We start from the raw sequence: 24,383 nt of genomic DNA on the forward strand, positions 1-24,383 counted from the left end.
CTCAGATATGATGATATGATTGAATTTGTGACCTTTACCCTCTTAATTTTGAAGAAAAGAAAAAAAAATAAATGTTAATATACTAAAATATTATTATAAGTATATGAACTATCTATGTCACAGTGTGTACCGAGAAAAATTTTAGAAGATTTATGTGAAAATAAATAATAATTTATGTAGTCTAAATTGAATTAGTTCTTAAGAAAAAGGAAGAAAAAAATGAGAGAGATCAAGCTTATATTTAATCTGGTTTAAGTTTAACCCAATCTGTGAAGCTAACCCATCATAATCTAAAATTGAATCGGGTCGGTTTTTGTTCTAAAAACCCGACAGTCTCGAACCGATCCGAATCCCGTGTATATTCGATAATCTCTGCATCATTTTGGTTCCTCCGAGACGATCCTACACTTTTGGCTTCCCTCTCTCCGCTCTCCTCTCTCTCTGAAGCTCGTAGATCTGATCCGGGGAGAACCCTAGAAATTCTCGTACGTATCTCTCATTCTCTCGACTTCTGCACTCGAATCGTTCTTTTCAAAAGTGCAAATTTTTTCTCCAATTTCGTTCCACCCCTCGTTGATTTCTTTGGATCTTGCTCATCTCGACACCGGAATGCAGATTTGATTTCCAGTTTAAGATGTCGTTGTAATGATGTTAAAAATCTAAATTTAGATCCCTCCAAGTGTAGTTTGTTGTCGGTTGTTTGTAGATCTGGGGTACTGGGATCTGATTCTGATGTTTGTATTTTTTTTTCCGGTTATCTCTGGTTCAGGATCAGAGATCATGGGGCACGAATACAGAGATTACTCCAAGGTTGGTTGATTTGAAAATTTCCCCATCTTTTTCCTGCATCCTTGATCTTGTATTATCTATTATCTTAACAGATAATCCACAGTTATGTAATTCTTGACCGCATTGCACTGTTTGACGTAAAGAACTCATATTTTGTGTTTGAGTGAATATGTATGCTCGTTTAATTTCAGATTCAAGCCTTTTCAATATGTATTAAGTTTGGAAACGTACAAGATGTAGCTACTGTTAGAAAAAATGAATAGAATAGTAGAGATGAATAAAATCAATAGGCTAAGGTCTTGCAACATTCAGAGGAAGGTAAATCTATCTCTTGAATTAATTTGCTGTCCACTTGTTGCGATTGGAAATAACAAAGACAATATATTCTCGGGATACACTACCATTACACTAAGATTTTATAAATAATTCAAAACAATAGCACAATATTTTATTTATAGAAAATAAAAAGACACTAACTAAAAAGTGCTGGTAGTTAGATAACTAAAAAGTAGTTAGATGCTAGTTAAATAAATAACAATTAGTTATAATCATGAAAATCTAAACATCCATTCACAAAATTATTTATTTATTTTAAAGTAACATCATAGAAATTAATATTTGTAACAATCCCCCATTTATTTTTAAATAAATAATAATAACTTTGATTTCAAATATGTTTGCTCTTACACAAAGATATTGATACATAAGTAAGAATACCGTATGGTTTGAATTTTCACGTAGTATAAAATCCTCGAAATTTTGTCAAGATATTAATAGACATACAAATCCTTAAATTAACAAATTTTATGATATAATCGAAGAATTGACACATATCTTTATTAGAATCTCAATGTTCTTCTCAGCCGCACATTAATAGTCATGCGTTGATCCTGACTTCGTGAGTGTGCTAGGATTTAACCAAACTCTGATGGAAGCTGCCTGACTTCGGACTTACATAGGTAGAGTTCTTTAAGGTACTAATGTAGATTAAACATACCTATTATACAAACTCATTTGTTCATTCCATGGACATAGCATGCATTAAATAATTTCTGAATAGGTTAATATAGTGTGCTACATCATCACCCTCCAGTCTTGTTTTTCCCTTTGAACTTAGAGCATGGAAATTTATAGTTTAGGCAAGGCTACCATTCTTTTGTGATATTATTCAGCTAGTCTTAGACCCATACTACAAGATGTTATTCTAATTAGATCATTTTTAAAGCCTTTAATTAAAGAATCCGCTAAATTTATGCATGATTTAATGTAATATACAACGATTACTTCATCTTCTAATAGCCGTTTCATAGAATTACGTCTAAGACGTATATGTCTTGACTTTTTATTATATGATTTGTTATATGCCCACGATAAAGTGGCTTGAGTATCACAATAAATCAAAATAAGAGGCATAGAATTTGACCACATTGGCAAATTTATCAAAAAAATTTCTTGACTGCTCAACGTTTTTGCCTATGCTCCCAAAGTCATTGTTTCTTAGATCCCCAAGAAATAGCAGCACCGTAAGGAGTAAAAATCCACCCACTTGTAGATTTAGAACCATATACACAGTTCCAGTGTGCATCATTAATTCATTATACCCTTTAATAACAGTGAAAATCCACCCACTTGTTTAAGGAATGAACGTGAGAAAAACTGAATAGAATAGTAGAGATGAATGAAATCAAATGGCTAGGGTCTTGCAATGATCATACAAAGGTAAATCTATTTCTTGAACAAATTTGTTGTTCACTTGTTACTATTAAAAATAATAAAAGTAATATGTTCTTGGAAAACAAGACCGTTACGAATCAATGCGCAACTTGCAAAATTGAACCTTGATTTGAACAAGAGTTAATTGTAACTGGAAGCACTAAGGTCTTTTGAATAATTTAAAACAATATCTCCATCTTTTATTTACAGAAAATGAAAAGGCACAAACTAAAAGGTGCTAGTTGTTAGATAACTAAAAAGTAATTAGATAACTAAAAAATAGTCAGATACTAGTTAAACAACTAACAATTAGTTATAATCATAAAAATGTGCCTTATTTAAACATCCATTCACAAAATTATTTATTTATCTTAAAATAACACCATATAAATCAATATTTCTAACAGCTACTAAGTTCACAATTTATGCGTCAGTATGCTTGATATGAGTTCTCGTTCTATTATGATATGGTTCTTTTGAAGTAGTGGGCTAATCACCAAGTACCTGGTGGAGCGGGTTAGAGTCATGAAAAATCTCTACTAACAGAGATAAGGTGTGCTTTCATAGTCACTGCATAGGCCGGATTCAGATATTTGGAGGTTTTCTGTTGGTTGCACATTTTGTCACCTGTGCAGCTACATTATTTCATAAGCATATGAACATGAATTCTGAGGTTAATTGCATAACTAGATGTCAATATTGTTTTATCGGCTAGTTTATGTCCAAAGTAATTGTCACTGAAGTACAAATGATAGATGCATATAGGAATGTTTTTGTTACTTCTGATATTGGATTGGGTTTTTGTTGACTTGTTAATAATTACGACCTTGAAGACATTTATTTGTTAAGAGCGTCCAACTAAGGGTTCATTTATTTCAGATCTTATGGAATAAACAAATGTGGAGATCTGAGAGGATATTAGTCATAAAAAAATTTCACAGCATGCAATTTCCTTTTCACAATACAAGTTGCTCCACTAATGCCATAATATGTAACCTTTAGCATTTTCTAGTTCCTTTTGCTCGGGAGTATCTCATCCATCATGTGTATCCCATACTTGCCTTCTTAAAATAAGTCTGGAGCAGTAAAATTTCATTGCAAGAAGAGGCCACCATACAACTAAGTATTCCGATATTTTGGCATATGTATTAAACTTGCTGGTGGAGTATTGTAGTAAATAAGAATCAGGATTAGGTAGATTCTTCGAACAGCGAAATCTCAATATCCTGAACTAATCTCTAAATAGCATCAGTAAAGCCCAGCACAGGGATCCATACTTTCAAACTATTCTTAATAAAGGCATGCATGGATTGGTAAATAAAAATGAAAAAGTATGCATTTTGACCGAGAAATGAAATTTTAAATTTTGAAAATTTAATTTTTCTTAATTTTATCATAGATTTAGCCAACATTCTCTAGGACATGTTAGGTTCTGGCTCAAATATGAGCCTTATAGACCAGTATTGTGTATTCGGTGGAATACCATGAGACCTTGTAGTGCTCTTCAGTTTTTTGTATGTTTATTTGTTGGCTTTTCTAATCTAGATATAGTGCTTCTACAACTGATGTTTTCAGCATAGTAATAGTAATCGTCCAAAACTTTATGACTTGAGTGATTATTGTAATGTTTTTTAAGGACTTCCATTTGCAACTGGTGTAGTTTATTAGGAATTGAGTCACTGACAACCGCATACTGATGTAGTTCATACTCAGTTTTGTCCCTTTCTTTAACCTATAATAAGCTTGTCGATAATCTTCCATGCAGGAATCTTGCCCTTCTATGAAGAATATTTTACTTTTGGATTCTGAAGGGAAGCGTGTGGCTGTCAAGTACTTTTCAGATGATTGGCCTACCCATGCTGCAAAGTTAGCCTTTGAGAAATCTGTCTTCACTAAAACCTTGAAGACAAATGCACGTTCAGAAGGTGATACATTTTACTTAGATATTCGTGATTTCAGCTTTGTACCTGTTTTCTCTCTTGGTTTCAGTAGGGCTTTATGAGTACATATGTGCTGCCTATTGTTGTTGTTAGTAATTTAGGCATATATATACTGCACCATGTAGGTACTTTGACAACTAAACTTTTAGATGGCATAATGAGAACTGAATAAAATAAATACTGTTACTTGACTACAGTCTCAATTTTCAAATATCCTAATGCTGTTAGTAAACTAGAGTAATTATAAAAATATGCAGTTAGACAAAAAGAAAAAGCTTATGAAGCATTTACCAAAATAAAAGATAAAAAATAAAAAAAATATTCAAAGTTAAAATACAACTCTGTATGCAACCGCAAAGCGCTCCACTGTGCATACTGAAGTCATGATCTACTAATCTTGCATGCAAGATACACTTTCTTCAGGACGATGTTGTGTTCAAAGTTGCAATGGTTTGCAAGTTACTTTTTTCCTTCAGATGTTTGAAAGGTTCCTTCACTATCCCGTTATTTTCTCTTACATACAATGAAGCACGGATATAGGATAAGGATATGATACGGATACAAATATATGACAAATTCTCAAAAAACAGGATACGATATGTCTAGGATACAGCAGTAAATAAATTATATATAAATTTTTTTATTTTAATTACGACCTATACATGTGTATGTGCGAAAAAAATAATATTCCAATGGCAACCTACACATAACATTGCTTTCAATATATCTATTATGTAAAATTGCATTTAATAGCAAAAATGAGATAAAACATAGAAGTTCTAATATACTAATCTAACTGTTACTAATGTGACACTATACTAATCTAACTGTTACTATTAAGATAAGCATTCTTATATTCTAATTTAACATAGAATTGTTTTTTCTTCTTTGAAATAAAATATAGAAGATTTACTAACCATTCCGCAACAATTTAACATTCGGGAGAAGAAAAATCTAGAGAAGAAAATCTATGCATTTTAGAGAGAAAAAAAAGAGAGAAATGAAACTGAAAACAGAAATTGAGAAGTGGAAAGTGGAAGAAATCATATGAAGAAAATTCAGAGAAGAAGCTAAGAATAAATTGAGGAAACACTGAGAGAAGAAATTGATGAAAAATTGAGAGAATATATTGAGGAAAAAAAGAGAGTCTATTAGAGGGAGAAGAAATACCGGCATGAGAGAGAGAGAGAGGAAGACCGGCGTCGTCCTTGGCTCGTTGCCGTTGAGTGCTGAGAGAAAGGGGGAGAACGGCATCGTCGTCGACTCGTTCTTCGAGAGAGGGGGAGAACGACATCGTCGTGGTCATCGAGAGAGAGAGGAGGGAGGACGAAGTGGTCTAAGGCACAAATCAGTTAGAGAGGGGGAGAACAAAAAGGGGCGGGGGTGGGTGAGTTAATGGGTTTGTAAAATTAAACCCGTTCGATTACCCAAAGCCCAAAACATATCCAAAACGTATCCTCAACGTATCCAGCCATATCCTCCCCGTATTCGAAAATTAAAATTAATTATTTTAATTTCGGATACTCCGAAAACGTATCGGATACCAATACATATCGGATAAGGATACCGCCGCCATTTTGGGGTATCCATGCTTCCCAGCTTACATATGCTCGTAAATGAAGAAAAATGTTGTTGCACTCTTAAACTTATTTCTTGAGTGAGTCAGATGATATTTTTCATCAAAACTGAAGCTTTAGCATTTAGACGCTTTATCATGAAACTCTGGATATCTGTTGAAAATTTCTTTCTACGATCTACTACCTAATGGGAATTTGTTAAGTTTTGATGGTTAAATTGCTCTATTTCTATGCACTATTGGTCATTTCAGCTGAGATAACGATGTTCGACGGCTATATTGTTGTCTACAAGTTTGTTCATGACCTGCACTTTTTTGTCACTGCCGGTGATGATGAGAACGAGCTAATCTTAGCAAATGTTCTTCAGGGCTTCTATGATGCTGTTGGCCTTCTCCTGAGGTTTTCTCGCAACTTTTCCATATCCTCATGCTATGGTCAGTTTGCCTGATGTTCATTTCCTTTTCTCCAGGAATGATGTAGAGAAGAGAACTGCTCTTGAGAACTTGGACTTGATACTCCTCTGTATTGATGAAATTGGTGATGGCGGGTATGCTATGATTTTTATTTTACTAACTAAGGTCTCGTTTGGTTGGTGTATAAGCTTCAAACGTGAATTTATGCACATTTTGGTAAAGAAAGTGATGTGGTAACTTTGTCGCACTCTCACCTGAGATAGAAAAATATGCATAATTTTATGAACTTGGAATAATACTTCTTTGTATTGATGAAATTGTTGGTGGCAGGTATGTTATGATTAACATCTCATTTGATTGGTGTGTAAGCCTTAAACCATTGAACGTGAATAAAATACTTATGCATAATTTGGTAAGACAGTGGCGTGATGCATCCCCTCACCTGAGATAGAAAAATATGCATAACACTGGCTAAACTTATGCACATTTCTAAAAAGAGAGTGGTATTTGGGTATTTTTTATAAATAAGAGAAAAATAAATTATAAATAAGGGAGGCTTATACACCAATCAAACGAGACCATAATTTTCTGAACTTTTGAATTGATATTTATGGGTGATTAAAATTATATATTGCCTTTTATATGGTAAATACATTCAGCTCCTAATGTTCAGTATAATGATATCCTTTAGAAGGGGAACAAAATCACTTCGAAAGGCGTAAGCTAAACATACATTTGTAGCTTTCATAAGTAGTTTCAACTTTCAACCTGATTGTAGATTGGTTGATACGAGGCGGTTAGTTTACTTGATTGTAGATTGTTTGATACGACGTGGTTAGCTTCATTTATGTTGGAGGCTCTTTGTCATGACCAGATCAATTAGAAATTTCTCTTTTACAGATTTAAGTAGAGAGTGTATCCAATAAGCACTAGTTTTGGACTATTTTACTTATCTAGTGATCACTTATCATTAGAGATATTGAATCTATAGCCATAGCCTTCATTTTAATCATTTTATATAGACAACCATAGGACTACATTTATTAGAAGAATTGGAATGATGGCCATTCATGTTTGAAGTTTCTGTTTAAATTTTTTTTTCTTCTTTTTTTACCTGAACTTGATAATTTTAGAGTGCAGAAATTTCAGTATTTATCATTTTCTTTTCTTGCTTTGTTAAGGATAATCTTGGAGACTGATTCAAACACAATTGCTGGAAAGGTTGCAACTAATGCTGTTGATGGTGCTGTGCCCTTCTCTGAGCAGGTGATTCTGTTATTCATTTGTGAACTTATCCGTTCATCAAGATTGTGCTCTTACTTTGTAACTATATTTGGATCTTTTTACTTGCAGACAATATCTCAAGCTCTGGCGACAGCAAGGGAGCACTTAGCAAGATCTCTTCTTAAATGATGAATAGATAATCTATGGTTCTCTTTTCTCCCATATTATCTAAAGTGGACTTAGTATTGCCTTATATATCATTAATGTCTTTTATACCATTTTTAGCTTGATGTTGCTTTATCAACATTTTTTACAAGCCGACACGAAGGATTGTATCGAGGAAACTGTCTGAAGCAATGCTTGGAAGGAATATGTTAAATTTACTTGAAGTAGTTATCTGAAGTAAAGTTTTAATCAACAAAATGATTGAACTTTCAAATTATGGGGATAATCACATGAATTTCTGCTGGTTATGTCAAAAGTCGTCTTAGCATTGTCTTTATCAATTTGGGGTTTGCTGTACAGCAGGCTTTTATATTTTATAATGTCTCACAATGTTTATTTTCTTTCTCGGTTTGAAAGAACACTTAGACACACAAATGTTTTTTAATCCTAGGTAATGATATCACTCCTTTGCTTAAGTAAAAAATAGAAGAAATATTAAAAAACAAAAGCAAAGATGGACACTAAGATTTTAATATAGAAAAACCTAAATGGGAAAAAACCACGGATCCAAACTTGAATCAAATAGTAGCAATTACAAGATTGACTCACAAAATAACTCGTTGATTTTCACAACTTTGTTTTTTTCAATCTTGCTCGCTAGAACTCACGATTCACCGTTTCTCGTGATTGATATCCAATCTCAGTAACTCTCGAGATTAATCTTTTGTCTAGATAGCCTTTAAGACGAAAGATTAAGTCTTGTAGAAGAGTAGATAGAGCCAAATTCAAGTCTTATCCAAACTCACAAAAGTCTAAAAATTGCAAACTTCGTAAGTGGGTTCGAATGCGGCCCATGTGCGTTTGAACGGCCTGACTTGATCTCAAGTGCATTCGAACAGGCCCAAGTGTGTTCGAACGCGGCGATTTGATTTTCACAGGTTGCGTTCGAATGGGCAAGTACACTCCTCTGGATGTGTGAATGCACTGTGAATGTAGCAGGGTGCGTTCGAATGGCCATGATTGCATTTGAACGCGCGTAAAAACATCACTCATTGTCTGTGCAAACGTCTGCGCTCGCATTCGAATGCGCTTGTCAACGTCATTCTCTGTCTGTGCGAACTCCTGCGTTCGCGCTCGAACGTGCTTGTGAACGCCATTCTCTGTTTGTGCGAACACCAGCGCTCGCGTTTGAATGCACTTAAAAACACAAGTTATTGTCTGTGCGAACGCGCTGTGAACGCGATGTGAACTCGAAAATTTTTTTCCTTTGATTTTGTAATTCTTCAAACCAAATACTTTCTAAACTTGTATAAATGCTCATGTACATGTATAAAAATACTTAAAATATTTTTATACACAATTGACAACACTAAAAACTTAACAAGGTTTTTTGTATTATCTTGCGAAGTTATAAAACCAGGATAGAGATCTTATTTAAAATATAAATTTTTGGGAATATCTTTACCAACTATCTGGGGTGATTTCTCATTTTCTTGCAAATATACTTAAAAATGATGGTTCGATTTGTAAATATGAGATTATAATATTTTCTATAGCAAAATGTAGGAACTGTCGTGAAAATGAAGACCTCATTTATTTTAGCTCAGATAAAAATTATAAATATAATAAAATACAGGGAAATTTATTAAAATATACTGTATTTCTTGTTTCATTATTGTTGACACTTTATCGTATGAATAACTTCTATATTTTATAACAAATACCTTAAATATACAATATTGCTGTTTTGGTTAACTGTCAATTACATGTATATATATAAATTAAAATAATTATAGATACAAAATAACTCGAATACCCTTGTATATATATATATATTTTTTTTCATGTTTTGGTATAAATAGATGGAGAATTAGATTTTTAAATTCAAATAGGAGTATTTTAAATATTTTAATTCTTAATGAATTATTTTCTATTTCGTTAACTGCTGTTTGAGTAAAATTAATTAAGAATATTTTATAGGCATTCAAAAATAAGATAGAGAGGTCTTAAAATACAACTAGGAGGAAGTAAACTCTAATTCGGCCACTAAAACACAGTTAAGACTATTAATCCCCGGCAGTCTGCCCCAAATTCTAGAACAAACTTGGATCTAATTTTAATTTTAAGTCTAAAGTGTCGTACTACTACGATCCACGTTAGAATTAAGTGCGAATATTCGCCCAGAATTTATTCGATTATGGGATTGACATCCCAACGTGAGACACACAACTATACGCCATAATATTCTCAACAACCATTAATTATTTTTCACCTTTTTTTTTAATCTCTAGACCAACGTTTTATATACTTGGAGAAAAAAAAATTACGTCAAGATTACCTCAAGGAAATTATACACAGTTTGTAAGATTGACTTCAACCATATGCCTCAACTAAAGTGATGAATACTTAATCCAAAAGGATATTTGTGGGAAAAAGCCAGAAATATCTTTAAAAGATGGGACGTTATTATTGGGAATGCTTATCTATCACTATCAGATCCTCCTATTGAGATAAATCTGATCTAAATTATTCTATGCGTAAAAAAAACTCGAGGACGTGGCTGGATTTCAAATAGTAGGAAAGGTAGGGTGTCAACTGCAATATTAATGAGAGATAATATTTTGGAGAATTTATCAAAAAAACAACTTTGTTTTGTCTTATTATGTTCACATCCTATCGTAATGAATATTTATATTAGATCTTTCTTTTTTACCAATCAGTTATTATATAGATAAGTTAAATTTATTATATAAAATAAATCTTTAACACTCTTTAGTATTTGTTAGGTCAAAACAAGAATAGGTTATTCAAACTTATCTCTACTAAATTTTTATTATTTTTCATATATATTTTCTAAATTTCTTTTTTTACTATGAAATTTTTTTATTATTTATTTTAATCTAAGAAAAATTTTAATTTAGAGAGTTTGTATATATATATATATTTTTTTTTTCCCTTTAGTGGAGGAGTAAACATTGACTAATGTGTGGTATTTTTATTATTTATTTTAATATTTTTTGTCATAGATAAAAGGAATTTATATTGTTGACGTAGGGGTATTTTCGGAAGGTGAAGTAGGGAAGGATAGACTCGTAATTGAGTCACCTTTCCGTCTCCCACCTCCGAACGCGTCTCCTCTCCCTTCACACCCACGTCTCCCTGCGAACTTTTGTAGCGTCCAAATCTTTCAATAAATCTCGCCTACTTCTTAGTGCCAAATCTCTATCACTAGAAGCTGCAATCGCTTCAGAGTTCATCCATTCCCAAATCTCCAAGGAGGTAATGCATTCCTTTAACCCTGACCTTGGAATCGCTCTCCATCTCATTGAAATCCATGAAATTATGACCGGATCTGACATTTTTTTTAATATCAAATTCTATTGGACTCTGCAAGTACCCATTTCGTGGAATCTGAAGAAAAGGGCAAAAAATCATAGGATCTGATAACCCAATCAATCCATACTTTCATTTCTGTTACGATTAGTGCAGCCCTGAAAGGAAAGTTAAAATTTTGCGGCAGTGTTTTTTTTTACTTAATCTATCGATTTGTCATGGTTTTTTCGAGACCCATGTAGTAAAATCAGTATATCTCTTCCTTACGAATGGAAACCAGTAATTGAATCTCCGATTGACAGGAAATCATGTCGTCCTTGGACCAAGAAGAGACCTTTGAGCACACCCTTTTGGTGGTGCGCGAGGTCTCAGTGTACAAGATCCCGCCGCGGAGCACCAGCGGCGGATACAAGTGCGGGGAGTGGCTCCAGTCCGACAAGATCTGGTCGGGCCGCCTCCGTGTGGTCTCCTGCGGGGAGCGATGTGAGATCCGTCTTGAGGATCCGAATTCCGGGGAGCTCTTCGCCGCTTGCTTTTTCCTCCCGGGGCAGCGAGAAAACTCGGTTGAGACTGTACTGGACTCGTCCCGCTACTTTGTGCTCAAGATTGAGGATGGCCGGGGCAAGCATGCTTTCATTGGTCTCGGGTTTAATGAGCGCAACGAGGCATTTGACTTCAATGTGGCTTTATCTGATCATGAGAAGTACGTGAGGAGGGAGCATGAGAAGGAGACTAGTGAGGAGAGTGAGGAAACACAGATTGACATCCATCCTGCAGTGAACCATCGCTTAAAGGTATTATTATTTGCACCAATTCTATGCCCATGGTACGCCAGATCTTTTATCTTGTGCACTTGTAACTTTGAGAATATAATTAATTCCTAGAGAGTCAGAGTTAGGATAGGTATTTTGATAAAGTACATGGCTTGGAGTGTCAGTCGATCCTGATTCGTATTATTGAAATAGATCGGCCAATTTGACCAATTTCCAATCGGAATCATCTGAAACAGAAAAATCAGTACATTTGATATGGCCGATACATATTATTTTTCTCAAGTATGTGATCACAATTTTGAAATCGATACTTAGAAGTTAGAATCATCATAACATGATTTGATTATTCTTTTCTTAGAAGTTAAAGTTTTATCTAAACAGCATAACTATAATCATACAATGGCTTGTAGAACTCTTCAGTTTAAGCACATAACTTTTGCCTAATGCATTGTCCTAATTTGTTTACTAATGCACCCTCTTGTTCCTTTCATAAATCAAGTTACTGTCTGAGATCTTCAGTTATCCAAGGATCTTCATAATGCTTTCTTCAAAATCTTGGTTTGTAATTTGTAAATTAAGGAACTTCATGCTTTGTTCTCTTGGATTTTTAACTTTAATTCAGGGAGTTCTAGAATCCAGAGTTGGAATATCAATGCATGTTTTGGAACTCTTACTTGATTGATACTTTGACTACCATTCACCTTTTCCCTTCTGTATTAATTATTTCCATTACAATTACTTCTGGTTTTGGAAAGGGTGCTTCTTTTTTCAATTTATTTGTTGTCCAACTAATAAGCTGGATTAGGAAGTGACAAAACTTTAAAAGATTTTAAGTGGTAGATGGGCAAGCAAGGGATCATTTAGCGCCTAGGCACTAGGCGGGCGCCCAGAATTTAAGACAATTAATAAATAAAGAAATAAAAGAAATAATAGTTGGAGAAGAAATTAAAATTAATGCTTACAATCTAAACAATATACTATGTATTATTGTAAAGAATTATGGTAAGTTATTCAAATCCACTAATCCATCAACATATACATTAATTTAAATTTCAAAGTCATATGCATAATAAAATATGATATGAAATGCTAAAACAGTTACCTAGGCGGGACCTAAGTAGAGCTTAGTTACATTCTATCTAAGGCGGGAGCCTAAGGTTTAAGGCAGAATTTTTTTAAAACAATGGGGAATGAAACAAAGAGCTGTTTTTGCTTTTTATGTTTCTATGACAAACTTTAACTTCAGTAGACCTAATATCAACAATTGCTCCCCTTTGAACTAGAATTTGTAGAAACTTTTGCTGCTAGCATTTCTAATCCTGGAATGTTCTTTCTTGATTCATGACTCTTTGATTTTTATGACTTCTAGGAAGGAGAAACCATCCGCATAAATGTAAAAAACAAGCCGTCTAGTGGAAGTGGTATGCTTTCAACGGCAGGCTTGCCTGGAGGGGCTTCTAGCAAACAAAAGGCGACCACATTGCTTGCACCACCTCCTGGTGGAGCTGGAAAAATTAGGTCTGCTCTTCCACCTCCACCCAATGATCCTGCAGTTGCCAGGATGACTGCAGGTCGCAGTGCTGGACCCAATCCATCAAAAGAATCGGCAAGGCATGGTGTTGATTCTTTCTCAGATCTTTCTGCTATTGAGGTATGCTTCTATCCTATGCCTTCTAGGCTTCTACTGTAAGCTCTCTTGTTCTCATCTGTTTGTACAAGATTGGTACTCGAAATATTTGTGTAACTGACCTCTACTTGGTTTAACAATTATCTAGTGAGAAAGTTTTCGTTAGCTATCCATTCCACTTTTGACTCACTGTTCCTTTTGTAGCTTGGATCCTTCTTTAACTTGGCAAAATTGCTGCTAAAAATTAGTACTGAATGCTTCTTTACAAGTCTTTAAAACTAAGGAGATATCTATCGTCCTTTAAATTACCATAATTGAGTTCTGATACACTTTAGATCTACACAGTTATTGGGGTCTTTGACCATCCATATGCCATTTAATGCTTGTGCACCTTTGTTCTTAGCGTTCAATTATCTGGAATTTGCAGCGAAGCCTTCCTTCTGCAACTGGGTCGGCATCAACAAAAAGCACTGCATCTGGTTGGGCAGCATTTTGAGTTTATGATAGATACCTTCTGCTGTTCACGAACTTCCTCTAAATCAGAAGAGAACTGGTGAAACGGAACAATTTACTTACTGGCTGCAACCAGGACTTCTTTTATCTTCAAGTCAAATGAGAGATTACATGTAGATGGATTTGCTTCCTCGTAGCACACTCTAATAAAATTTACAAGAATATTTTGTTTTCTTGATGCCGTATGAAGTGGAAGCTCAGAATATAAGATGTATATGGTTCTCCCTTGTTGAATGAACGACCACGCGAACAATTTCTTTTCTCTTTATAAAGTTTGGAACTGCATATTTAGTATTACAGCCGATTATTACAATTTTACCAACTCAAAAGCTGCTTCATTCTTATTTCCGTCTTTTTTTTAACCAATTTATCACCATAGTTTGGATGAAATGGCTTTGTTGTTGAATTTTTTTTATTCATCTATTTGACCTTACTAAGTCTCCCACATAAATTTTTTTATGCATGGTCTGATCTCATAGTTAGAAGACCAGGTGATGGAATTGGTGAACCAAAACATAATTGACTCAGTAAACAAATAAAATAGTTATATTTTTAAAAATTAAAAGTGTAAGTTTTGATGCGCTTAAACCTAAATATTAGTTAAATATGACTAAATAATAAAACGAATATAATTGTATTGCTTTGCAGATATATTTTCTTAGTTTTCAAAATTATTTAAAACTATAAATATATTATTTAAATATACCCTGATCTGAGTTAATATTCTATCCAATTTTGATAATTATAATTTAGATATTAATCAAAATATTATTTTTATCTTTATATTTTGAGATAGAATGTAGTTAATTTTTGTTTTCCTTCAGTTATGCCAAATCACATGCATGTGTAGCTAAACTTCTCTCTCTCTCTCTCTCAAAAAAAAAAAGGAAGAAAAAAGAGTTAAGAAAACATCTAAATCTCCTTTTGGAATAGCTAGTTGAAATTAAAAGAATATATATACAATATAAGCCTTTTTGACTATCTGAGTAAAAGATAAATAAAATAATTTCTTTACAATGGGTGTTTTTATACAAAAGGAACATGTTCTTAAAAAGAATTTGCTGGAATTTATGATTAAAAATAGAGCTTTGGCTTATCTGACAATGAAAAATGTTAAAATATTCTATTTCTTTAATCATCAGGATTATCTTAATTCGACAATCCTAATCGTGATTTGAAGTGTAACAGCTTAGATCTGAGGCAATTTGATTAATTATTTTATTTAAGCACAATTTAATAATACGTGAGAGAAGTTTGGATCCGGTGACCGCGTGGTGAGTTATACCCCCAAGGCCGTTGCTTCGATGGAGCGGGAATGGCGGCCCCCGAGGAGTCTTCTTGTCGCCCCGATTTCTAGGGTTCAAACTCTCCTCTCTCCCCTTCCCGGAGCCGATCTCGCGAGCGGTAACCCGGGTGCATCTCCTGTGTTATCGTCATTTGCCTTAATCTCGACCGTCTTCCTGTTTCATACCCTATCTATCTGGAATTCCCAGATTTATGATTCCCTTCTTCCTCGGATTGGTTCTTTTCTACTCTTCTTGCCAAATTTGTTGGAACTGGCTAATTGAGTGTGGATTGGATGATGAATTCATTTATTTTATAAATGGTAAGTTTGAGCGTTTGGATTTGGTTCCCCGATGGAATGAAGAATTGAGATAGGCTTTGATCAACTTGTTTCGTTTGTTGTGGAAATCTGCAAGGAAGTTCGAACTTTCTTATGATGGTATGAAGAATTCAGAGTAGAACTTGAGGTTTTGATGATTTGACACCCAGAGTTGCTTTCAGTTGGATTTCTTAGCATAATGAGGTTGAATTCCTACTGCAAATATTTCACTCCCTAGATCTTACTTGACTTTCGATTGGAGGCAGTCAAGAATAAATCTTGTGATATACCTATTGCTGGTAAAGTTAAAAAAATTGACCCTTTTCTTGTCATAAGCGGTTAAGTTTTCTTCTGGGACTTGATGGATTCAGCAAGGAGTTGGTTTCATAAGCTCCAGCCCAGAGAAAAACTCACAATGAGGAAGAAAGATTTGCCATTCGATGAGAAGGAAGGAGTTGACGAGGGGCCTTCAAATGCTACCAAGCAGAGAGTTGCTGCTGCAAAGCAATATATAGAGAATCACTACAAGGAGCAGATGAAGAACTTGCAGGAACGCAAGGAACGGTAAGGCTATCAAATGTTACTTTGTCTGCTTTCTGCTTTTAGATATTAGATAGAATATCGTTCTTGTGAAATTAGTACCAAGATGAAAGATAGTCAGATCAGGTGGATTCATTGGACGGTTTGACGTATACTAGCACTCAACATTGCCAGGGAATGTGTGTTCCTGAAATCTATATAATTGAGTTCCATGGAAGATCATTAGTTAAGATTTTGTTTTGAACCATGTTTTAACACATTCTCGGGTCAGAATATTGTTTTCTGAGAATTGGGCATTTGATATGTTATTATGAGGTAGCATAACTTTGAATTCATCAACATGCATCCCATTGGGTAACTGCAAGCTTTAGAATTTGAGGGAATCAAAATTCTGGTTTCCACTTCTGTTTTTCAGATATTGGATTTTAGTTTATTTCAGCACATATAGATTTCAGTAAACTATAACCAAATCTGATGATTTTAGGTGTGTATTGGCAAGAATTCATTTGGTCTTGGTGGTAAAATTCTTGACATTCAAAAGATATCCTGCAGTTGAGATCTCATCTACATTACTTTGTCTCTCTGTCTCCATCCTCTTGATGACAATTTCTGTGGTTGCAGTGGTAATTGCTGGAGTTGCTGGTAATTGTATTGGAGAAAACTCAACATATTGAAAGGAAAATAGTCGAACCAAAGCCATTGTTAGTTTAGTTTTTTTTTCTTTTTAAAAAAAAAAAATTGGTGAGTCTACAATTGGAGGGAACCATTTAAGAAATGATATGATTAAGTTGAATATAAGGATAAATGCTCTAAGAGTTTGTTCATCCGCATGCTTAGCACAGCCTTATTCAAAATAATGTTATTATTGTACTGGTGTAGAGTTTCTACTTTCAAGTCAAACACTTTAAGAATAAATAACAATTTCGGATAATATGATAATTAGGAAACGTCAATGAGTGGAAGGATAAAGAAATACAGATAACAGTATAGACTTTCTGGATTTTTTTCCTTTTTGTGGCAAAAATTTAGGAAAGAATTTCAATGGAGTTCCGTGAGTTCCTGGAACTTAATGACATAGTTTTATATAATATATATCTGAAAAAATGATCGCTGCTTTGTACAGGCGTTGTAGTCTGGAGAGGGAGTTGGCAGATACTGACATGTCTGAAGAAGAGCAGAATTATATTCTCGAGTACTTTGAAAAGAAAGAGAGAGAATACATGCGTCTTCAGCGGCATAAAATGGGTGCTGATGATTTTGAGTTGCTGACAATGATAGGAAAGGGTGCATTTGGTGAGGTATCAATTTCTGCAAACTGATGTGTTTTTAACCTAGTGTCATTCCCTTTTTCTGCTTCTTATGTGGTATAGAGGACCTGTTAGTTTTGTTACATAAGTATTAGGACACTCTTTAGTAGCCAATAGAATGGTGAAAAAGATATGGGAAGGGGAGGAGTCCTGACTTTGCCTTATATATTGGAGCTTCTTTTAAACCTTTTTAGCATATAATCTTTGCATTTTGGAGTACCTACTATGATCGAGGTAAAGTGAAACTTATCTTGCATTAATGAAAAATGCAAATCAAAGAAAACATTGAGAAGAGAGCATTACTCTTGATGCACTTATTAATTTATAATTCCTATTAAGGGGTTATCTTTGTTTCTGTGGTAAATGATGTTTTATACTTGTGTTATAATTTGTGCATTGCGAGGGAGAACTATGCAGTCTCGAACAGGCCAAGGATCTGCATGGGAAACCTATTGCTGACTTTCCTAAAGGAAACAGAAAACATATTTGCTGCAGTAGAATCTTATGTCATTAGAATTTCTCTGTCCCTGGGAAAGAAATCCCTTATAAATGAATATGATGCTTTCGTAAGATGAAACTCAAGTCAATTCTTTTTCTAGCCAAGCTGTTATTGGATTGCAGAGCTTTTGGTAACGGCCTGCAGTTGCCATTTGTTGTACCTATTATAAGTAGCAGCTTGTTGTTATCTTTATTCAAATGCAGTTCTTGTAACTAATGTATATTGCAGGTTCGAATTTGTAGGGAGAAGGCTACTGGGCATGTGTATGCAATGAAGAAGCTGAAAAAATCCGAGATGCTGCGTCGAGGCCAGGTATGCAATAAATTGGAGATGATATGTGAAAACAGGAAAAATATTATGTAGATGTAGTTTCTGCATTCACTTGACAGTTTCAAGTAAAAAACTTGTCCAGGTTGAGCATGTTAAAGCAGAAAGGAATCTTCTTGCGGAGGTTGATAGCAATTGCATTGTAAAATTATACTATTCTTTTCAAGATAATGAATACTTATACCTTGTAATGGAATATTTACCTGGTGGTGATATGATGACATTGCTTATGCGGAAAGATACATTGACTGAGGACGAAGCCAGATTCTATGTTGCTGAAACAGTTCTTGCAATAGAATCTATCCACAAGCATAACTATATTCACAGGTTTGTTGATAACCACCAAGATGTACCGAGCATTAATTCCTTATTGGACTACTTTAGTATCGTAACTCTGTTTTTTTGCTGTTCAGAGATATCAAGCCTGATAATCTGTTACTAGACAGATCTGGTCACCTGAAGCTATCAGATTTTGGATTATGTAAACCTTTAGATCGTAGTAATTTTCCTATTTTGCATGAAAAGGATATTGCATGTGGAAAAAACAGTGGGTATTTGCAAAGTGATGGAACACCTGCTTTACCAAACAGGACACAACAGGAACAATTGGAACACTGGCAAAAGAATAGAAGAACATTGGTCAGTATGTATAAATGCCATTGCTTTTGTCATCATCATGTTTACTGCTTTTATCAAGAGAATATCTTGCAAAGAAACAAACAACTCTAGCTGGTGGGTTATCGATGTAATTCATTCCAATTCAGGCTCATGCAACCTAGGAGTCAGATAGTTGGAACAAAAGGCTAGGTTGTGTTGCTTGTCTGTGTGTTGGTTTGAATTTAGGCTCATGCCACTTATTACAGCTTATAAGGTTCCTCTAGACATGAGAAGGTACATAAAGGAGAAAGATGATAACTTCCATATGAGAGTCACCCTTATATATAAAGCAAACATATGCCAGAAACCAAAGATGCACAATCCCTTACATCAGCCACAACATATTAACTGGAATATGTATAGATAATTAGATATATTTAATTTTCTTAGTATTTTGCAGATTCTACGTACCATATTCTCTGAAGAATCGTAATAACTTGTATACCTGCAGGCTTACTCTACTGTTGGCACACCTGACTATATTGCTCCAGAAGTTTTACTGAAGAAGGGTTATGGGATCGAATGCGATTGGTGAGCCTTTTTTTTTTGTCCTTGCTTATTTATTCTAGATTATGGCATTGTTTACAGAAGAAAATCTGGTTTTCTTCTTATAGGTGGTCGCTTGGGGCTATCATGTATGAAATGCTGGTTGGTTATCCTCCATTCTATTCAGATGAACCCATGGCAACTTGTAGGAAGGTAAACCAGTTTTTTTGACTAATTTTTTCTTTTTAAGTTATTGATTAACTGTATAGACAATCTAACAGTAATTTTATTGCAACTCAATTGTATTAAGTCAATGAGAAAGCTATGAATAGTATAATGTCTTATCCATCGTAAATTAGGTTAACATTTTTCCTTACCAGTGGCACTCATGTACAAGGTACATAAAACTTAGCTTTTCTATACAGAAATATGCTTAGTTAATCCATCCATTGACTGTAAAGTTCTACTTATTTGGAAGACATCCATTGCAAATGAGTTGAAGATAAATCTTTGAATCTTGCATAGCTTGATAGGTTATTCCGTTATTGTATTCTTGTCTCCGTGGTACTGTATGGAGCATTTGTTTTTGCATTTTATATAGATCTCAAGTCTTGATCCATCATCTCATCTCTCAGTTTTTTTTTTGTGATTACTGTGTCCCAATTTTGTAAGAGATTTCTCTTCTGTTCTCCCTGATGGTCATCATATGGTTATGTATGGCATGAATTTAATTGTTGCCGACGCATGGAATGGACCATGCCAGCATGGGTACATGCTGGCTGGCATCGCACATAAAACCATGATGTATGGAGTTCCTATATTATTTTTATGTCCACATGTCCTGATCCATAATTTCATATCTCTGAAAATTCTTTTCCAGGTGATATCTTTTATTAATTTTGAAAAAGAGATTCTTAGGTAGGGTAATTGGTATTGTTTTCTCCCTGATGTTCATTGCTTGGTTGGGTGGACATTGTTTCTATGTATATATGTACAGCATTGTTCAAGGGTTTCTTCCCTTTATGTATATCATAATTTATTGTTTTTCATCAATTAATACAGATAGTAAATTGGAGAACGCATTTGAAATTTCCTGAAGAAGCAAAGCTGTCTGCAGAGGCAAAGGGTCTTATCAGCAAGCTCTTATGCAATGTTGACCAGCGTCTTGGCACAAAAGGTGCCGATGAAATAAAGGTCGTTATGCATGCTTTATTTGTTTAGTTTGGCAAATTAAAGTATTCATGCTAAGGAACTTTTGCTCAATTTTAATTACTCTGTCAACTTTAGGCCCACCAATGGTTTACTGGAACTGAGTGGGACAAGTTGTATGAAATGGAGGCTGCATTTATACCTGAGGTTATGGACGAGCTAGATACTCAAAACTTCGAGAAGTTTGACGAGGTAGATTTTTTTTCTTCTTTTAAACATTTTGTTCCTCTTGGACGCTTTGATTCTTTATCATAAACCAATATCTATCAATGTCTGTTGTTGCAGTCTGTGGACGAGAATCAAACTTCAACAAGATCTGGACCCTGGAGAAAGGTAAGTAGTTTCTGTAGTTAGTTTGTATTTATTACATTTCATTCCTTGACCTCAACTTATGACCTCAACTAATTATTTTTAGGGTTTGTTTAGTTGATTCACTAGCTGTATACTGATACATTTATCTGTTTCATATCAACATAGAAGATGGTACTGTCTGCAAATATGCTTTACTTAGTGAATATAGCTTGTTCAATCTTTCTTACACAGTTTGTTTAGTTATTACTTTCATGATTCTTCTCTAATATTATTTTCGTCTTTCCTGCTAATGTCTATCATGGTTCTCCATTGACCGCAGATGCTTTCTTCAAAGGATTTAAACTTCGTGGGCTACACATATAAAAACTTTGAAGTTGTAAACGATCATGAAATCCCTGGGATAGGTACTTGTCTTCCTACACTTGCTATAAAATTACCTTACTTCTCAATATCTCCGTTCCCAATTTATGTAATGTAATACAGCCAAATTGTATCATTACTACGATGCAATTGTTGTTGATCATTGTTCAGAAGCTGCTATTTTGAAATGTCATTATATCATAATTTATCAGCTTATCAATCTATGACTAGCTCCTTCTTTGTACAGCTGAGTTGAAGAAAAAAGGAAAATCAAAGAGGCCAACTATCAGATCTCTCTTTGGTATCGTCTCCTTTCTTGTTCGCTCGAAAGATTTTGTAAATATTGTTGGGATTTTTACTTTCAGTATTTCTCTGTAGAGTGTAGAAAAAGTCTACTAGTATATTGTATTTAGTTCTATGCCCCTGAAGATAGCTTATTGATTTGGTTGGTTCTATAAATTTGAATCTATTGGTGGGTCAGTCAATTGGCGGAGGGGCACAATTTAGAAGATCCAAGCTTTTCATTCATCTTTTGTTCTTATGTACGTTTTTCGTGTGTTTATGGTTATTATTATTTATGTTGAAGTTTACCTAACATCTTATTATATTACTATTATCCACCTTTCTCTTGCAATGCCAATTACTTTCTGATCTGCACAATTTAACAATGCTGTACTTTTTTATGATTTATGTAGCTTTTCTGATCTAGATGAGAGACTTTTCCCGCCACATTTTTTTTGTCAATGTTCAAATCTTTAGTTTCATACATGAAGTGATTTGAGGAAATGCTTCTTGAAGTCAGTAAATCAGAGCTATGAATGTGTCAAAGTCTTAACCCAGGATACTTAGATAGTTGGTTTACAATTATACCTACGACTGAATTCTGTAGCTGCTAGACATAGGCAAATTGTAACATTTTAAAGTACTATATGCTGGAAAGCTGCCGGCATGGTGTAAAATTCCCAACACTGCCTGGCCTTGCATATCATCACTCATTGTGCCAGTGTGGTATTATCCCTACAAGCCACCAGCTAACCTCATTATGCAGCACTAGAAATCTTGGTTTTGATATCTTATTTCAAATCCATCAGATTTCATATGACACTAGGAAATGCAAAGGATATTGTCTAAAAATTCTTTACTTCTTAAGTAATGATTTGAAAGCTTCCTCGTATCAATTTAGTAGCAATTATGTACTTCTCATTTTCTTATGTTATTCTCAGAATCTTCAGAAGCAGATGATCAAGCTGATGAACCTACATAAGAGAGTTTTATTAATATCTTATGTTCTCAAGTTGGTCTCGAAAAGCCAGAGCTCATCTTGTCCATAATCATTTTCCTTCCTCACATAGTTCCAGAATTCAAGTTAATGTCAGGAACACTTCATGTGTTTTGCTTGATGCGCAGAAAATTTCAGGCGATCTGGAATTCATGCTTGCTAGTTGCAACAGCTTCTGTGGATTATATTGAAGCCGACAACTGCGGACAATTTTTTATCAATAGAGAGGAATTAAGTTTTGCTACTGGTTCAGTTGAGCATGGCAAAGAGCACTTATTTTTTGCTTGAACAAACTGGAAAATTTGTAAATTTCTATCTTATCGTAGCAAATATTCCATTTTATATTGTTTTAGTTTTTCATTTATTCTTTTGCAATTCTACTACTTGGAAATATTGAAATTTTTTTGTAAGAGATAATTCTATTACTCTCTTTGAATTCACAGAGTTAATATATGGGCTTGATTGTATTTGATTATGATATTTTCAGTTTCCTTTGCAAAAAGGGCATTTTCTTCTTTTTTTCCTTCAAAGTTTGTCTTTCTGTTACTTCGTGCTCAATATAGAATAGAGAGAAGTAACCCTTGCTCTTTTCCTTTATTCTTCTTCGGCCACTGTTCCTTAGTAAGAGACTAATTATTTTATTACTATTTCTATTTAATCTCTTATTTTATTAATTTAAAAAGTGACTAGAGAGACATACTTGTATAAAAAAATGTTTTTTTTTTTTGAAGTAAAGAGCTGGGTTCAGCTATTTATTAATTTCCGCCGCCACGTGTCAGTGTCGGCGGTTAAAACCTTACAAAGTTCCGGTGGAGCGTCGCTTAGGCGCTCCACCTCGGGCAAAGGTCCCGAGGCCACACCGGCCTTGACTGCCGCCCGCCGGTTGTCGAGTTGGCTTCTCTCCCGGTGTGGGATAACCGGACCTCGCCAACGCCGTTGGCGAGCTCGGCACATTCGCGCGCCAGGTTGCGGACCCGCCATGGCCCGAGCTCCGGCTGCTGCACGCTTCTGATGGCCTCGGTGCAGTCCGACTCTATCTCTAGCCGAGAGCCTCTTCTCGCCATCTTCAACGCCAGTCTGATGGCCCAGATTTCCGTTTGTAGCGCCGAGGTACCCGGGCACGGTTCCCATCCCGCCTGAAGGAACTTCCCGTCGGAACTTCGAAATATGGCCGCTGCTCCGCCTTGGTATGCGCCCGCTTTCAGTGCTCCGTCCGTGTTGGCTTTGATCCAGCCCGTCTCCCATGGTACCAGTGCTTCCTTATCTTCCTAGGTTTCGGGTTCTTCGCTTGCTTCGCTACGGTACTCCTCCGCCATTTCGACCGCGGCCGGACCACGGCTAGCTCCGGCGTCCGCTTTCCTCCGAACACCACACCGTTCTCGCTCTTCCACAAAGGTGCCCACAGTGCAAGCGATCGGCCCTTTGGCCCGTCCATCCTCCTCCGCACTACCATTCCACTCTTTCGTGATCCATTGTTGGTCGATCTCCGCTGTCTCCATCCTTTCCTTAGTGCCCAGGGTTCTCCAAACCTCCCTACTGTATCTGCATGTGAACAGGAGGTGCTCGCTCGTCTCGGTGAACAGGCCGCACATGGCACACAGATCCTCGGGGCCAACGTGAAGGTAGTGGAGGTACGCTCGCGTTGGGAGCCTACCCCACAAGAGCTTCCAGCAGAAAACTCTGATCCTCGGGGCCACCTGTAGACGCCAGAGGTTACTCCATCCTGGCCAGAGATGG

The 24,383-nt window shown here is 35.3% G+C and overlaps 3 protein-coding genes across 5 annotated transcripts; all 3 read left to right on the forward strand.

Annotated features, from left to right (window-relative positions):
- The first annotated feature begins 363 nt into the window (after window positions 1–363).
- On the forward strand, window positions 364–8,079 carry LOC140794432 (coatomer subunit zeta-2). Its single transcript, XM_073146456.1, has 7 exons — window positions 364–485; window positions 770–810; window positions 4,268–4,427; window positions 6,271–6,418; window positions 6,489–6,566; window positions 7,614–7,698; window positions 7,786–8,079. Exons 2-7 carry the CDS (start codon window positions 781–783, stop codon window positions 7,843–7,845), a joined length of 561 nt encoding a protein of 186 aa, XP_073002557.1. The 5' UTR covers window positions 364–485; window positions 770–780; the 3' UTR covers window positions 7,846–8,079.
- Window positions 8,080–10,874: 2,795 nt separating this feature from the next.
- LOC140793349 (uncharacterized protein At1g03900) lies at window positions 10,875–14,364 on the forward strand. 2 transcript variants are annotated; one of them, XM_073144779.1, is made up of 4 exons: window positions 10,875–11,100; window positions 11,457–11,948; window positions 13,297–13,578; window positions 13,982–14,364. In XM_073144779.1, exons 2-4 carry the CDS (start codon window positions 11,463–11,465, stop codon window positions 14,048–14,050), a joined length of 837 nt encoding a protein of 278 aa, XP_073000880.1. In that variant the 5' UTR covers window positions 10,875–11,100; window positions 11,457–11,462; the 3' UTR covers window positions 14,051–14,364. The 2 variants fall into 2 exon arrangements, with proteins under 2 accessions (XP_073000880.1, XP_073000881.1); XM_073144780.1 differs by having other exon boundaries at window positions 10,925–11,100; window positions 11,216–11,948.
- A 968-nt stretch (window positions 14,365–15,332) lies between these two features.
- LOC140793348 (uncharacterized) lies at window positions 15,333–23,121 on the forward strand. 2 transcript variants are annotated; one of them, XM_073144776.1, is made up of 13 exons: window positions 15,333–16,234; window positions 17,334–17,508; window positions 18,245–18,328; window positions 18,429–18,670; window positions 18,757–18,982; window positions 19,452–19,531; window positions 19,615–19,699; window positions 20,549–20,680; window positions 20,774–20,887; window positions 20,981–21,028; window positions 21,327–21,411; window positions 21,615–21,668; window positions 22,591–23,121. In XM_073144776.1, exons 1-13 carry the CDS (start codon window positions 16,032–16,034, stop codon window positions 22,629–22,631), a joined length of 1,569 nt encoding a protein of 522 aa, XP_073000877.1. In that variant the 5' UTR covers window positions 15,333–16,031; the 3' UTR covers window positions 22,632–23,121. The 2 variants fall into 2 exon arrangements, with proteins under 2 accessions (XP_073000877.1, XP_073000878.1); XM_073144777.1 differs by having other exon boundaries at window positions 22,775–23,121.
- Window positions 23,122–24,383: the final 1,262 nt, after the last annotated feature.

The sequence above is a fragment of the Typha latifolia genome, chromosome 8, assembly GCF_019914945.1.
Source record: "Typha latifolia isolate L0001 chromosome 8, TyphaL0001v2, whole genome shotgun sequence".
NCBI lineage: Eukaryota > Viridiplantae > Streptophyta > Magnoliopsida > Poales > Typhaceae > Typha > Typha latifolia.

Bases quoted from the DNA above. Each gene is read 5' to 3' on its own strand.
- LOC140794432 (XM_073146456.1), top strand. From the start codon at position 781: ATGGGGCACGAATACAGAGATTACTCCAAG. The intron at 6,567-7,613 runs GTATGCTATGAT...TGCTTTGTTAAG, and splicing joins GATGAAATTGGTGATGGCGG to GATAATCTTGGAGACTGATT. The intron at 7,699-7,785 runs GTGATTCTGTTA...TTTTACTTGCAG, and splicing joins CTGTGCCCTTCTCTGAGCAG to ACAATATCTCAAGCTCTGGC.
- LOC140793349 (XM_073144779.1), top strand. From the start codon at position 11,463: ATGTCGTCCTTGGACCAAGAAGAGACCTTTGAGCACACCCTTTTGGTG. The intron at 11,949-13,296 runs GTATTATTATTT...TATGACTTCTAG, and splicing joins CAGTGAACCATCGCTTAAAG to GAAGGAGAAACCATCCGCAT. The intron at 13,579-13,981 runs GTATGCTTCTAT...TGGAATTTGCAG, and splicing joins CAGATCTTTCTGCTATTGAG to CGAAGCCTTCCTTCTGCAAC.
- LOC140793348 (XM_073144776.1), top strand. From the start codon at position 16,032: ATGGATTCAGCAAGGAGTTGGTTTCATAAGCTCCAGCCCAGAGAAAAA. The intron at 16,235-17,333 runs GTAAGGCTATCA...TGCTTTGTACAG, and splicing joins TTGCAGGAACGCAAGGAACG to GCGTTGTAGTCTGGAGAGGG. The intron at 19,700-20,548 runs GTAAACCAGTTT...CAATTAATACAG, and splicing joins CCATGGCAACTTGTAGGAAG to ATAGTAAATTGGAGAACGCA.